Source organism: Hypanus sabinus, chromosome X2 (assembly GCF_030144855.1).
Source record: "Hypanus sabinus isolate sHypSab1 chromosome X2, sHypSab1.hap1, whole genome shotgun sequence".
NCBI lineage: Eukaryota > Metazoa > Chordata > Chondrichthyes > Myliobatiformes > Dasyatidae > Hypanus > Hypanus sabinus.
This window is the reverse complement of record NC_082739.1, coordinates 9,234,998-9,247,944: the sequence shown is the minus strand read 5'-3', so window position 1 is coordinate 9,247,944 and position 12,947 is coordinate 9,234,998. Positions and strand designations below refer to the sequence as shown.

General features: G+C 39.3%; 1 protein-coding gene across 1 annotated transcript in view; it reads right to left on the bottom strand.

Moving 5' to 3' along the window:
* sorl1 (sortilin-related receptor, L(DLR class) A repeats containing) overlaps positions 1-12,947 on the bottom strand; it is a 215,176-nt gene that overhangs the window by 59,908 nt on the left and 142,321 nt on the right. The window contains exons 34-35 of the mRNA XM_059956940.1: positions 11,772-11,895; positions 7,267-7,430 (exon numbers count right to left, since the gene is read on the bottom strand). Of these exons, the coding sequence (XP_059812923.1) occupies positions 7,267-7,430; positions 11,772-11,895 (288 nt within the window). The remainder of the gene's footprint in view (positions 1-7,266; positions 7,431-11,771; positions 11,896-12,947) is intronic.

The following is a 12,947-nucleotide window of genomic DNA, read 5'->3' as shown; positions in this document are numbered from 1 at the left end:
CCACGTCTTCTGACTATCTTAGCTCCATGCTGTTATATTCAGGGACACTTGGACACACACTAAAGTACACCTGTTCCTCAGAACTTCCTCGGGTCCTATTCTTCTTTCATTGTAAACCCTAGCATTATTAATCCTGCTAAAATGCATCACTTTTTCAGAATAAAATGTCATCTGCTATTTCTCTCCTATTTTTGACATCAATATAATTCAATAACTGAAGATCACTCATCAAACCCAGTACCAACCTTCATGCTCATCTGCAAATTCATTAATTATACCTCCTACATTCATATTCAGAATACCGATGATATAAATCAAGTGACAAAAGAGCTTTGCTTCCAGATATGCTTAAATGTCTTCTATGCTCGCTTTGACCAGATGAAGGGAAGTTGAACTTCTCTGCATACCACAAACTCCCACAGCCCCTGATGATCCTGTGATTTCAGTCTGAGGCTGATGCGTCAGCAGACTTCAGGTGGGTGAATCACAAAAAGCATATGCCCCAGACAGGGTATCCAGCCAAATACTAAACACCTGTGCTGATCCACTGACTGGTGTGTACACTGAGACCTTTAATCTCTTGCTTCACCAATCTGAGGTACACACCTGCTTCAAGCACACATCACTTGTACTGTTGCCCAAGATGAATGCAGTAACCTGCCTCAATAGCTATTGTCCAGTAGTACTTACAGTGGCATGCAAAAGTTTGGGCACACCAGTCAAAATTTCTGTTACTGTAAATAGCTAAGTAAAAGAAGACCTGATTTCCAAAAGGCATAAGGTTAAAGATGACACATTTCTTTAATATTTTAAGCAAGATTACTTTTTTTATTTCCATCTTTTAGTTTCAAAATAACAAAAAAGGAAAAGGTCAGTATGGTCAGTATGCATGGTCAGTACTTTGGCAAGTATCACAGTTTGTAAATGCTTTCTGTAGCCCGTTAAGTCTTTCAATTCTAGTTTGGGGGATTTTCACCCATTCTTCCTTGCAAAAGGCTTCTAGTTCTGTGAGATTCTTGGGCTGTCTTGCATGCACTGCTCTTTTGAGGTCTATCCACAGATTTTCGATGATGCTTAGGTCGGGGACTGTGAGGGCCATGGCAAAATCTTCAGCTTGCGCCTTTTGAGGTAGTCCATTGTGGATTTTGAGGTGTGTTTAGGATTATTATCCTGTTGTAGAAGCCATCCTCTTTTCATCTTCAGCTTTTTTCACAGACGGTGTGATGTTTGCTTCCAGAATTTGCTGTTATTTAATTGAATTCATTCTTCCCTCTACCAATTAAATGTTCCCCCATGCCACTGGCTGTAACACAAGCCCAAAGCATGATCAATCCACCCCCGTGCTTAACAGTTGGAGAGGTGTTCTTTTCATGAAATTCTGCACCCTTTTTTCTCCAAACATACCTTTGCTCATTGCGGCCAAAAAGTTCTACTTTAACGTCATCAGTCCACAGGACTTGTTTCCAAAATACATCAGGTGTATTTAAATGTTCCTTTGCAAACTGCTGATGCTGAATTTTGTAGCGAGGATGCAGGAAAGGTTTTCTTCTGATGGCTCCTCCATGAAGGTCATATTTGTGCAGGTGTCGCTGCACAGTAGAACAGTGCACCACCACTCCAGAGTCTGTTAAATCTTCCCGAAGGTCTTTTTCAGTCAAACAGGGGTTTTGATTTGCCTTTCTAGCAATCCTATGAGCAGTTCTCTTGGAAGGTTTTCTTGGTCTTCCAGACCTCAACTTGACCTCCACCATTCATGTTAACTGCAATTTCTCAATTACATTATGAACTCAGGAAACGGCTACCTGAAAACACTTTGCTCTCTTATCGCCTTCTCCTGCTTTGTGGGCATCATTTATTTTAATTTTCAGACTGCTAGGCAGCTGCTTGAGGAGCCCATGGCTGCTGATGGTTAGGACAAGATTTGAGGAGTCAGGGTATTTATAAAGCTTTGAAATTTGCATCACCTGGCCTTTCCTAACAATGACTGTGAACAAGCCATAGCTCTAACAAGCTAATTAAGGTCTGAGACCTTGGTAAAAGTTATCTGAGAGCTCTAATCTCTTGGGGTGCCCAAACTTTTGCGTGGTGCTCCTTTCCTTCCCCCCCTACTCTAAAATTGTACAAAACAATAATACACTAATCTTGCTTAAAATGTTTCATCTTTAACTTTATGACTTCTGGAGATCAGGTCATCTTCCACTCACTTATCTATTCACAGTAACAAAAATTTTGACCAGGGGTGCCCAAACTTTTGCATGCCACTGTAAATCCACAGTGATGAAGTGTTTTGAGAGGTCAGTAATGAAAATATCAACTCCTGCCTGAGAAGCAACTTGTATCCACTCCAATTTGCCTATCAGAGCAACAGGTCCATAGCAGATGCCATTTCATTGGTTCTTTACTCAACCCTGGAACATGTGGACAGCAAAGTTGCATATATTGGGATGCTCTTTGTGAACTACAGCTTGGTATTGGGTACCGTCATCCACCTTGGAGCTAGCCAATAAGCTTCAAGACCTAGGCTTCAATAATACATCCTTGTGCAATTGCATCCTCCGTTTCCTCACTTCTGGACCCCAATCAGTTTGGGTTGGCGGTAGTGTCTGCTTAACAGTCTCTGAACAGTCTCTATCAGCACATGTGCACCACAAGGCTGTGTGCTTAGTCCCTGCTTTACTCGCTTTGCGACTGTGTGGTTGAGCACAGCTCCACTGCCATATTCAGGTTTGTTAGCAAAACCACTGCTGTAAGCTGAATCGGGGGTGGGGGCGGGGGGGGTGAGGCGAGAGGTGTTGGTAACAGGTCAGTATGTGCAACATGTGGTAGGGAGACTGAAAATCTGGTTGGGTGCCATAGCAACAACCTCTTACTCAATGTCAGCAGGACCAAGGAGCAGGTTATCGACTTGGGGAGGAGACAGCAGCCGGATGGATCCAATTTTGTATATGGATATATGGATCCAATTTGCCAAATGCTCTGGATATGATGAACTTGTAACATCTCCTACATGAGACTTTATCACAGTTTTCACTGAAGACCATGTAGATCAACTACACTACACTCATAGACATGCATGATCTTTCTGAAATAGCGATTCAAATTAGTTACACAGAAAGACTGATAGTAGTTATCTTTGTTCATCCTTGATCATTCCATCTTTCCAAATGCAAATTAATCCTGTCACTCAGAAGGTTCCCAATATGTTCTCTACCACTGATGAGAAGATTCATCACTTTGTAATCATTTGTTTTCTCCCCCCACCAATGGCTCTACACAAATAAAAGTACCACTTTGGTCACCTCCATTGCAGCCTTGAATACCTTTCGTCAGGCCCTAGTGATTTATCCCCAAACCTTCAAAAAAAAACACAAACCAAACATCTAACATCTCATTTGCAAATGGTAATTTTTCTGAAATTCCACTGTCCCCCTACTTCAACAAGGCTCTTCTCCACAATGGCCCCAAATGAGAATTATTCACTGAAGACCTCATCTACATCCTCTAGCCCCACACACAGATTGCCACTTTGACATGTTTATGACTGCCACTTTATCTCTCACTGCATTATCCATATAACTATAACATCATATTCACTCTCTCTCTCTCTGGATGCTGAGGGGAGACTGCTGCTGATTCTTCAGTCGAGGAACTCAATAAAAAGCAATGCTTCAGACTGACTGTTGTTTCTACTCTTGCTGTGGAAGGAGTGATATCTGTTGTGAGAGAGACAGACAGAAAATACTGAAGTAAACGGTTAGTCTTTGATGCACTGTAGACCATGGTCTCTCTTTGGGGGTTGTTGCTGGAATGGAGGGTTATGGGAATGCTGAAGCTTTATGCAAGAATAAGTGGGGGAGGGGAGGGTTGATGCTGCTTGCGTGTGGGAGGAGGGCAGAGGGCTTTGGGGTTCTCAAGCTTTTGTCATTCGTTCTTTAAGGGTATTCCTCTGTTTCAAAGATGTCTGTGGAGAGTAAGAATTGCATGTTGTATATTGTATACATTCTCTGATATTAAGTGGAACTATTGAATTATATTCTCCATTTTGCACGCTGCTTCTTTTGTTCTACATCAATGCACCTATACTTGGAATGGTCTGAATGGCATGTAAAACAAAGCTTTTCACTTTATCTCTGTACAAGTAACAATAATAAACCAACTGTTTTAATCACCCTCCTACGTATTCCTGTAGGTCTATACCTGCTTTCAATTTGCCAAAACTGCACTAAGCTACTTTCCCCCATCCCCACCCCACTTTTATTTCTCAGAACCTTGATACCCAGACTTCATTAAGCTTGCTGACCTTACCATTAAGGGAACATCTAGACCTCAAATTCTATTCAACTTTTGAGTGCCCCCCACTGATCACTTGCTGACCTACCTCAATGCTACTGCTCTAAATCTACTTTGCCAGGTCCAGTCTATTCACATTGAAATCAGTCTTCACTCATTTCAGAACTTGAATTTCCAGTCCATCCTCATCTTTGTTCTTAAAATAATTATAGTCATCACCTCCAAATTTATTCCCCCTACTGGCACTCCCAGCACTTGCCCACATACTCTACAATTCTACCTGGTATCATGCTTTCTCCAGTATGAATATTTAAGTACTGGTACACAAAGCTCTTTCGATACACTTTAAAAATTCTGCCTCCTCTAAGTTTCTCCATCAAGGTGACCCCAATTAATACTAGTGAAGTTGTCTGTTATTTCCTATTATTCCTATAACTTGTCTAAGTCACTTATGTCTACTCATCTTGCACTGACTGTTTGGAGACCCGTTTTATGTCCCCAACAAAATGATTGCTCCCATTTTTGCTTCTATGGTCCATCCACATGGCCTCATTTGAAAAACCTTTGCTGATATCCTCACTGCTGTAATGGATACTTGGATCACTGGGCAATGCCACCACCTCTTTCACAACTGACGTGTAGATTCTGGAATGTTACCAGTCCTGACGATCTTTCAATCACATTTTTGTAGTAGCAATCATATTCCAATATTTTTAATTACTGCTCACAGTTCACCAGCCTTACTTGTGAAATTCCATGTCTTAAAATACAGCAGATGCAACTGAGCCTTGCATTCCTTCAAAGTCCCCGGAAAATGAATTTTTATTCTTTATTTGCCTGTTCATCATCCTATACAGTAATTCTAATCTGAGTCCCACTCCCCTGCCAAAATTAGTTGAAATCCTTCAGCATTTCAAGCAAACCCTTTCCCCCTCTGCCAGCCAGCCCCCAATACCCTGCTGAACCCTCACAATCCAGATGCAGCCAAATTGGCTGCACAAGTTCCAACTTTCCCAGAAAGGTTGCAATGATTCAGAAATATAAAGTCCTACTTTTTGCATCATCGCTTTAGCCATTCATTCATCTGACCCATCTTCATACTCCTTTATGCACTAGCACGTGACATTGAATGTAATCTAGTGATTACTGCATTAGGAGATCTTTGCTATTATTTCACATTGCTACCAAAACCTTTTTACCTTTTAGTTTCCAGAACATAGCTCACCCCTCTCTATTTTCTCTCCATCTTTAATTGACAGAGCCAATCCTTGGTCGTTTCTTAGCTTTCTACCCTCCCTAGTTAATATACAGTCCTCAATCTAGATCATTCTAAAAATCACCTAAAATATAAAAGGGCTTTTAGTTAGATATACTCTTAAACTCAAGCCTCTTTTCTTTGATCTGTTTGCTTTTCAATGCTCCTTCCACATTATGTAAAAACTGCCTCTTTGACCAACTTCATGTTCATCGATTGGAATTTCTGCCTGTGTGGAATGAAATTTGTTCAGATAACAATGTCTTTGTGAGGTGGTTAAGCAGTCATAAAATTCTAAATAAAAACTAACAATATTTTAGTGACTTAGCAAAGAGAACAAAGGAAAATGAAGCTATGAGATAAACAAATCATGGCATCTTCATTAGCACAAGACAGCTACAGGAGCAGACACAAGGGAAAATAAATAGTAACAAAAACTTAGCATTTTCTCTAGCATAATAGCATGCAAAAAGACAGAAATACTGTAAATGATGGCAGATCCAAGCAACACACACAAATGCTGGAGGAACTCAGCAAACCAAGTGGCATCTATGGAAAAAAATAAACCGTCGATGTTCCAGGCTGAGCTCTTTCATCAGGACTGGGAAAAAAAAGATGAGGAGTTAGAATAAGGTGGGGGGAGGGGGGAGAGCAGGGAGGAAGAAAAAAAGGTAATAGGTGATCGGTGAAACTAGGAGAGGGGAGGGGGAATGAGCTGGGAAGTCAATTGGTGAAAGAACTATAGGGCTGGAGAAGAGGGAATCTGATAGGAGAGGACAGAAGGCCATGGAAGAAAGGGAAGGGGAGGAGCACTTGAGGGAGATATGGGCAGGTAAAAAGATGAGACGAGAGGGGGAAAACAGGAACGGGGGAATGATGGTGGGGGGGGGAGTCAAGCCCCTATTCTCCTTCACCATTTCCCATTCCCAGCTTTTCATTTCTTCCTTCATCCCTTCCCCCACCCCCAGTTTCACCCATCACCTACTACTTTGTATTTCTTCCTTCCCTCCCCCCCACCTTCTTACTCTGACTTCCTATTTTTTCCCCAGTCACGATGAAGAGCCTTGACCCAAAACATCGACTGTTTACTCTTTTTCATAGATGCTGTCTGATCTGCTGAGTTCCTCCAGCATTTTATGTGGGTTGCTTTGATTTCCAGCAAGTGCAGATTTTCTCTTTTATATGATAGGAGATGTTAATTTAGATCACAGGAGCAAAAATAAAGTTATTGGGAGAAAGCATGGCTTGAAAATAGCACAGTGCTTTTCTTTGGCAAACAATACAATGATGCAACTGAACAATTAAGCAAGACTTGTGCAAAAGCTCCAATTGTACAATGTGATCTAGTAGTATTTGAGTAGAACTGGTCAAGGGTGCCTCAGGTTAGGTTCACAAAAATTACACAAACACCAGCAGCTAAGTTAAACTATTTGCCTGTTTTACTTTTCTATTGACCAACAGCTCTTCTGAGCATTAATGAAGTTAACACAGTTATTTTCAATACAGCAAAGAAAATGCACACCACTGCCTGAGCCATAAACATTTGGCATCATCTCCTCCAATTACTGCAACAGGAAAAGGGAATTAGGTCAAATATCTGACTCTGCTTTGCATTACTGAAGGTGCAAAATCAAAATATGTTTTACAGAATGATGAATTTTCTGCAAGATTATCCAAAGGAAGATTGTATTTAGAACAGAGAGGGGAAAAAAATTACTTACAGCCCTCAGGTGTTCGGATTATGACAACATCTTTAGCTTTGTGGACTTTATTTAGGCACTGCACTTCCACTTTCACCTGGTAGGTTGTGTCAGGTTTCATAACCTTTATTATAACTGCAGTTTTATTGCCAGCTTCCACGTGCTTCCATTCCCCACCTACCAAACTAAAAAAAGAAAAACACATTATCCAACAGTAAATGACCAAATGCCAGAATTATTATTTTTTAAAAAAATATACTGAAGTAGTACAATGAATATGAAGTGAAGTTTCATGCCTTTGTGACAAAATGGAAGTGCTTTGTTCTTCAGAGGTTAACAAATCTGCTATTTCCAGTGTTTATTAGTTTCCTTTAAAAACTAGTTTTAGACTTTTGTTTTTAAGTTGGACGCTGTACATGAGCTACTATACTGCTGTTCTTCCTTTCCTTCTCATCTCCCCATCACCTGCTTTCTCATAATTCTTTTCCCATAATTATCAACTTTCCCACAAACTCAATGACCGAATGCAGTTGCATTTCAAGAACTCAGGATGACCACATTTTCCCACCCTGTGGCTCAGTTGGTAGCACCCATGCCTCGAAGTCACAAAACTGTGGGTTCAAGATCCTTTACAGATATTTGCATATAACATTCTAGGTAGGCCTCTCTGGTGTGGTTCAAAGATAAAATCAATAGTGTCGCATTGTCTTTTGAATGCAATACAAAACTCAAGTTCAGTCTGCTCTCTTGGGGTGAGATATAAAAATTTCTCCACACTTTTTAAAGGGAAGAGACCTTTTTAGATACTTAATACCCACAGAATATTACTTCTGGATCACAACAATGGCTACATATCAGATGTACGCTATTAGTTGTGAAGCTTTTTGACATCCTGGAAAGTTATCAGAAATTCAAGTCTTTTTCTTTCAATGTCCTCACAGTAATACCATTTAAATACAAACTCAGTACATGCCATACACACCATGGATCTAAAATTGTACCAGGCAAAATCCTTCTGGAATCTTTTTTTATTTAAATTTTACCACATTTATAAAGAATGAGGCAGTATCAACACTCAATGTACTTGAAATAGTCCGTTCTGCCCACTACAAAAGTTCCAAGTACTGCCAAGTGCAAAAATTTTTTTTAACCCATCTCAGCCATATACATAACATGTTCTGCAGCTGAGACATTTATCTAAAATGCAATACAAAATGTCCAATTATCCATGGGATATAAAATTTAGTCAGTTGTTTTTCTGCAACCGTGAACAAAGGCCATGACAATAAATAATTATAAGGATTGTCATTATTTGATATCACAGAGTACCTATATTATATTAGAAAACCAACCAAAAGTGAATACAGTGGATTCCGGTTAATTAGGACACATCAAGACCATGCATATTGGCAGCTGCCCCAATAAGCCAAAGTTTTGTGGAAATAGTTAAAAAGGTATAATAAAAGAAATGACTGTTTCACTGAATAACAAATTATGTATTTATATGAAATCAACACAACAAAAATGTATTAGTTCCTAATAAATAGACAGTGGAATTCAATCCAGTGCACATTGTCGTGTTCTTTTGATTGACTATAAAAGAAAATAAAAATCAACGCAGACACCTAGTGCAGATAATGGACTGCCTTCATTGCCTTCCTGCATGAAGTAGTGTCGCAATCCAGCTATAAATTTTCTGACATCTTGTGTAGCCACTTGCTCAAGTTCAGATGTGTCATTTTCATCACCTCCCTCATCTTCACATTTCCCACCTTTGTGTTTTGATAGAATACTTTCTATGATTGCATTCTCCAAATCTTCATTTTCATTGTGACATTCAAGATGATTTCAGAAAGGGAAAGACAAGGGAACACTCATCAGTCCTCAGAGGGATGAAAAGTGCAAAAGAGACAGCAATTTCAAGTTCATGGGTGTCAACATCTGAGGATTTATCCATGACCCACATGTAGGTGCAGCTACTAAAAAGGGCAAAGAAACGGCAATATTTCATTAGGAGTTTGAGGAGATTTGGTACATTAAAGACATTAAGACACTCACAACTTTCTACAGACGTACCATGGAGCACTCTAGCTCTCAAAAGATGCTGCAGAAAGTTGTGAATGCAGTGAGCTCCATCAAGGGTGCTAGCCTCCACAGTATCCAGGACATCTTCAAGGAGCGATGCCCTCTTCATACTAATACCATCAAGGAGGAGGTATAGTAACAGCTTCTTCCCCTCTGCCATCAAATTTCTGAATGGACAATGAACCCATGAACAGTGCCTCACTATTTTTTTGGACTAATTCTGTTTAATATATTTGAATATACTTGCTGTAGTTCAGTTTTTATTGTTATGAATTGGAATGTACTGCTGCCACTCAACAGATTTCATAACATATGCCGGGGATATCAAACCAAATTCCGATTCTGACTTTCAAATTCTTCAGAGTTCCCAACTTAAAGTAGTGAAATCATTTCATTTTCACTCCCAGCTGTTTCTGGCATCTCCAACACTGAGTACTTGAAACCGGAATAGCACAAAAGCTACATGCAATTGTAGATTTCAGCACTCCAGTTACCCCTAGTTTTTCAGTTAGTGTCAAATATTTTTTGTGGCATCTTGGCAAGGGTATGAAAATTTTAAAGTCAAAATAAAAAACAAAATTATCAAAAGTTTGTTTTTGAATCAGTGTCCTTAGGCCCAAATGGATAACATAATAAACACATGCAACTCACACTACTTAAAATCTGTTTGTTTTAACCATGGTGTAGTGTCTCAATGCCACACAAGTGCATATGACTTAGAAACTGCTTGGCAACAGTCTCCTGTCCCAATCAAGCAGTATAGTGCCCCAAATAAACAAAGCGAATCTCAACTATTTCCTCAATTAGTTTTTGTTCTTTAAGAGTATCCCAACAAGTGGCTGTCTCAATTAACAGATGGTGCAATTGACCGGAATCCACTGTATATATCAGACCAAAAATAACCACAGAACCTCCAAAAAACCATTAAGGCACTAACCAATAATATCGATGTTAAGAAGTTTGTAAGCATATTAATATTGTAAGCACAAATGCTAGCTTAATTTCCCAAACCACCTGATGTTACCTATACAACATTGCCCAGATTTTTCTAAAAATATTAATAAATCTAACAATTGACAACTCTGTATGATGAAAAGCATTATGGAAAAATTACATGCTTGTAATAAAGACAATTTAAAAAACCTGCTTTCATTGTAACAAATAAATAACATGCTTTAAAAAAATCCCAGAACCATGGCATCAACCCTCGTTAAAGCTTTTTTCTCACTGGTTAATAGTAACTCATTTGGAGAGGCAAAAAGCAAATTTCAAAAATTAAAATGAAAATTAAAATTAATACAGCCAGATCTTAAGTACATCTAATAATACGCACAACTGCAGTTGCTAAGAATAGCAGCCATTTTGTGTTTAATATTCGCACTAAACAGCAATAAATCTTTTCTAGCTCTGATGGTTGAAACTAAAATGTTAGCCAGAATAAATGCTATAGATTCATCACAATAGAGATCAACCATCAGAACTGGTTGCCTGCCAGAGATAACGACTCATTTAATTAGCAATCAGAGACACAAACGAAAGGAAAGTTTACAATGCACCCTATACAATGGGAAGCACACGTCATCTGGCCTAGCAAAGTGCGACTTGGGGAATGAAAAAAAATACCCTGAACCCTAATCTCCCCATCCTTCAATCCAGAAATAAAGTATCTTTTAAGTATCAATATTTATGATAGTTTTAACAGGAGGATAAAAATGTTCAGATGAAGAATTTTACCAGAAATAAGGAAAACTCATGAAATCATATGTAAAATTGTAAGACTTAAAACAACAAGGACATGAATGGAAGGCAAGTGGGTATTCAGCGCCATCTGCCCGCATTTGACTGGACTCCCTTACCCTCTCACTTGCTGCTGCCGGAGGAAGATGCAGGAGTCTTGGGTCTTGGGCAAGGTTTGATTGGCACAGTTTGTGGAGGGGACTCATTTTTAAGAGGACTCTGCAATTCTTATTATGTTTCTGACTACTTTTTTCTAAATTGCTATTTTGCGCAACTTTGATTGGGGCACTTAGATGCAGACTGGCTCTGCCGCTTGCAGTCAATGAATGATACATCACCAAATTGAACTGAACTAAAACGAACATTCCTAGATTGTTTCAAGGACTCTGCAGTTTGACGTTTAATACTCTGTGCGCTATTCACTTGTTTTTTGCCGTTTGCGCAAATTGTTCTTTTGTTTTGCGCTTGGGTGTTTGATTTTCTTTTGAATGGGTTCCATGGAGTTCCATGGCTAGGTGCAGGAAAACAAATTCTCAGGGTTGTATATTGCATACACACTTTGAATCTTTGAAAACCATTAGTTAGGGCTCAAACACAAACTAGAAAGATAAGGTACAAAAATAATTGAGAACTGAATAAGCCAGAACTTTCAATTTTATTTAATAACACTGGGAAAGAAAGCATTTATAAAACAGGATTGATACCTGTAGGAAACAATGTAGGCACATGCTGGTCTTATATTCTCTGGCTTGTTCCACGTTAAAGACACTGCACCATTGAAATCAGCTGACCAATGAAGATTTGGTATTTGGTACACTGTAGTGTCACCTTAAAAAATAAAAATGTTCATTTTGTTGCACACTCAAACAGAATGATGTTAATGGCTGCACCTTCTTTGTACTGGGATTTAAATAAGAAAAAATATTAATATAATCCTTTTACAAAGACAAAATTCATAAATGCTGAATATCCGAAACCCAAACTGAAAATGGTGCAAATACTCAACAGGTCAGACCCCATCTATAAAAAGTGACAATGTCGTCATTTCTTTTCAATAATTAAGAGTTTTAATCAAGTACTTAGGCAGGACAAAGCCCAGAATGATACATAGCTGTATGGTGAAACCTGGTGTGATAAAATGACAAAAATAATATTGGTCAACGGAGGGTGGTAATCCTTTTGGAAACTTTGATGAAAAACTGTGCCATGCAGCCAATTGCTTCTTAATAATTACACTCAATCTCATCACCCAGTCATGAACAGGCTACGTCAGGTTTCAGGGGCATTGCCACTTCAAAGAGAGGAACAAGTTACACAATGAAGTACAATGTCAATAAGTAGTGTATAACTGCATGAACAATATTTTCATTTGCCTTGAGAATATCATAGTGTTAACATAACACCATACTTCCAATTGTCTCATCCGAAGGCATGCAAATAGCAAAATTGCTCAACAACTAGAATCCAGATATTTCGATTACTAATTTGGGAGAGAATAGCTCAAATCCTACCATAGCATCTGGGAACATAAAAACATCACACCTGCAAGAAGTGCATCCAGCTGCAGCTTCTAACAATCCGTGTTAAGGACCTGGAGCTGGAACTGGATAAGCTCCAGATCATTCAGGAAGCTGAATGGGGTGGGGTGATAGATAGGATATATAGAGAGGTAATTACACCCAAGATGCAGGACACAGGAAACTGGGTGGCAGTCAAGAAGGAGAAAGGGGTTAAGGAGGCAGTGTAGAGTACCCCTGTGGCCATCCCCATCAACAACAGGTACACCACTTCGGATACTGTTGGGGTGAGGGGGGGAGAAAAGGGAGGGAATGACTAAGCAGAGGAAAGTCATAGTGGTCAGGTCTCTGGTACTGAGCCTG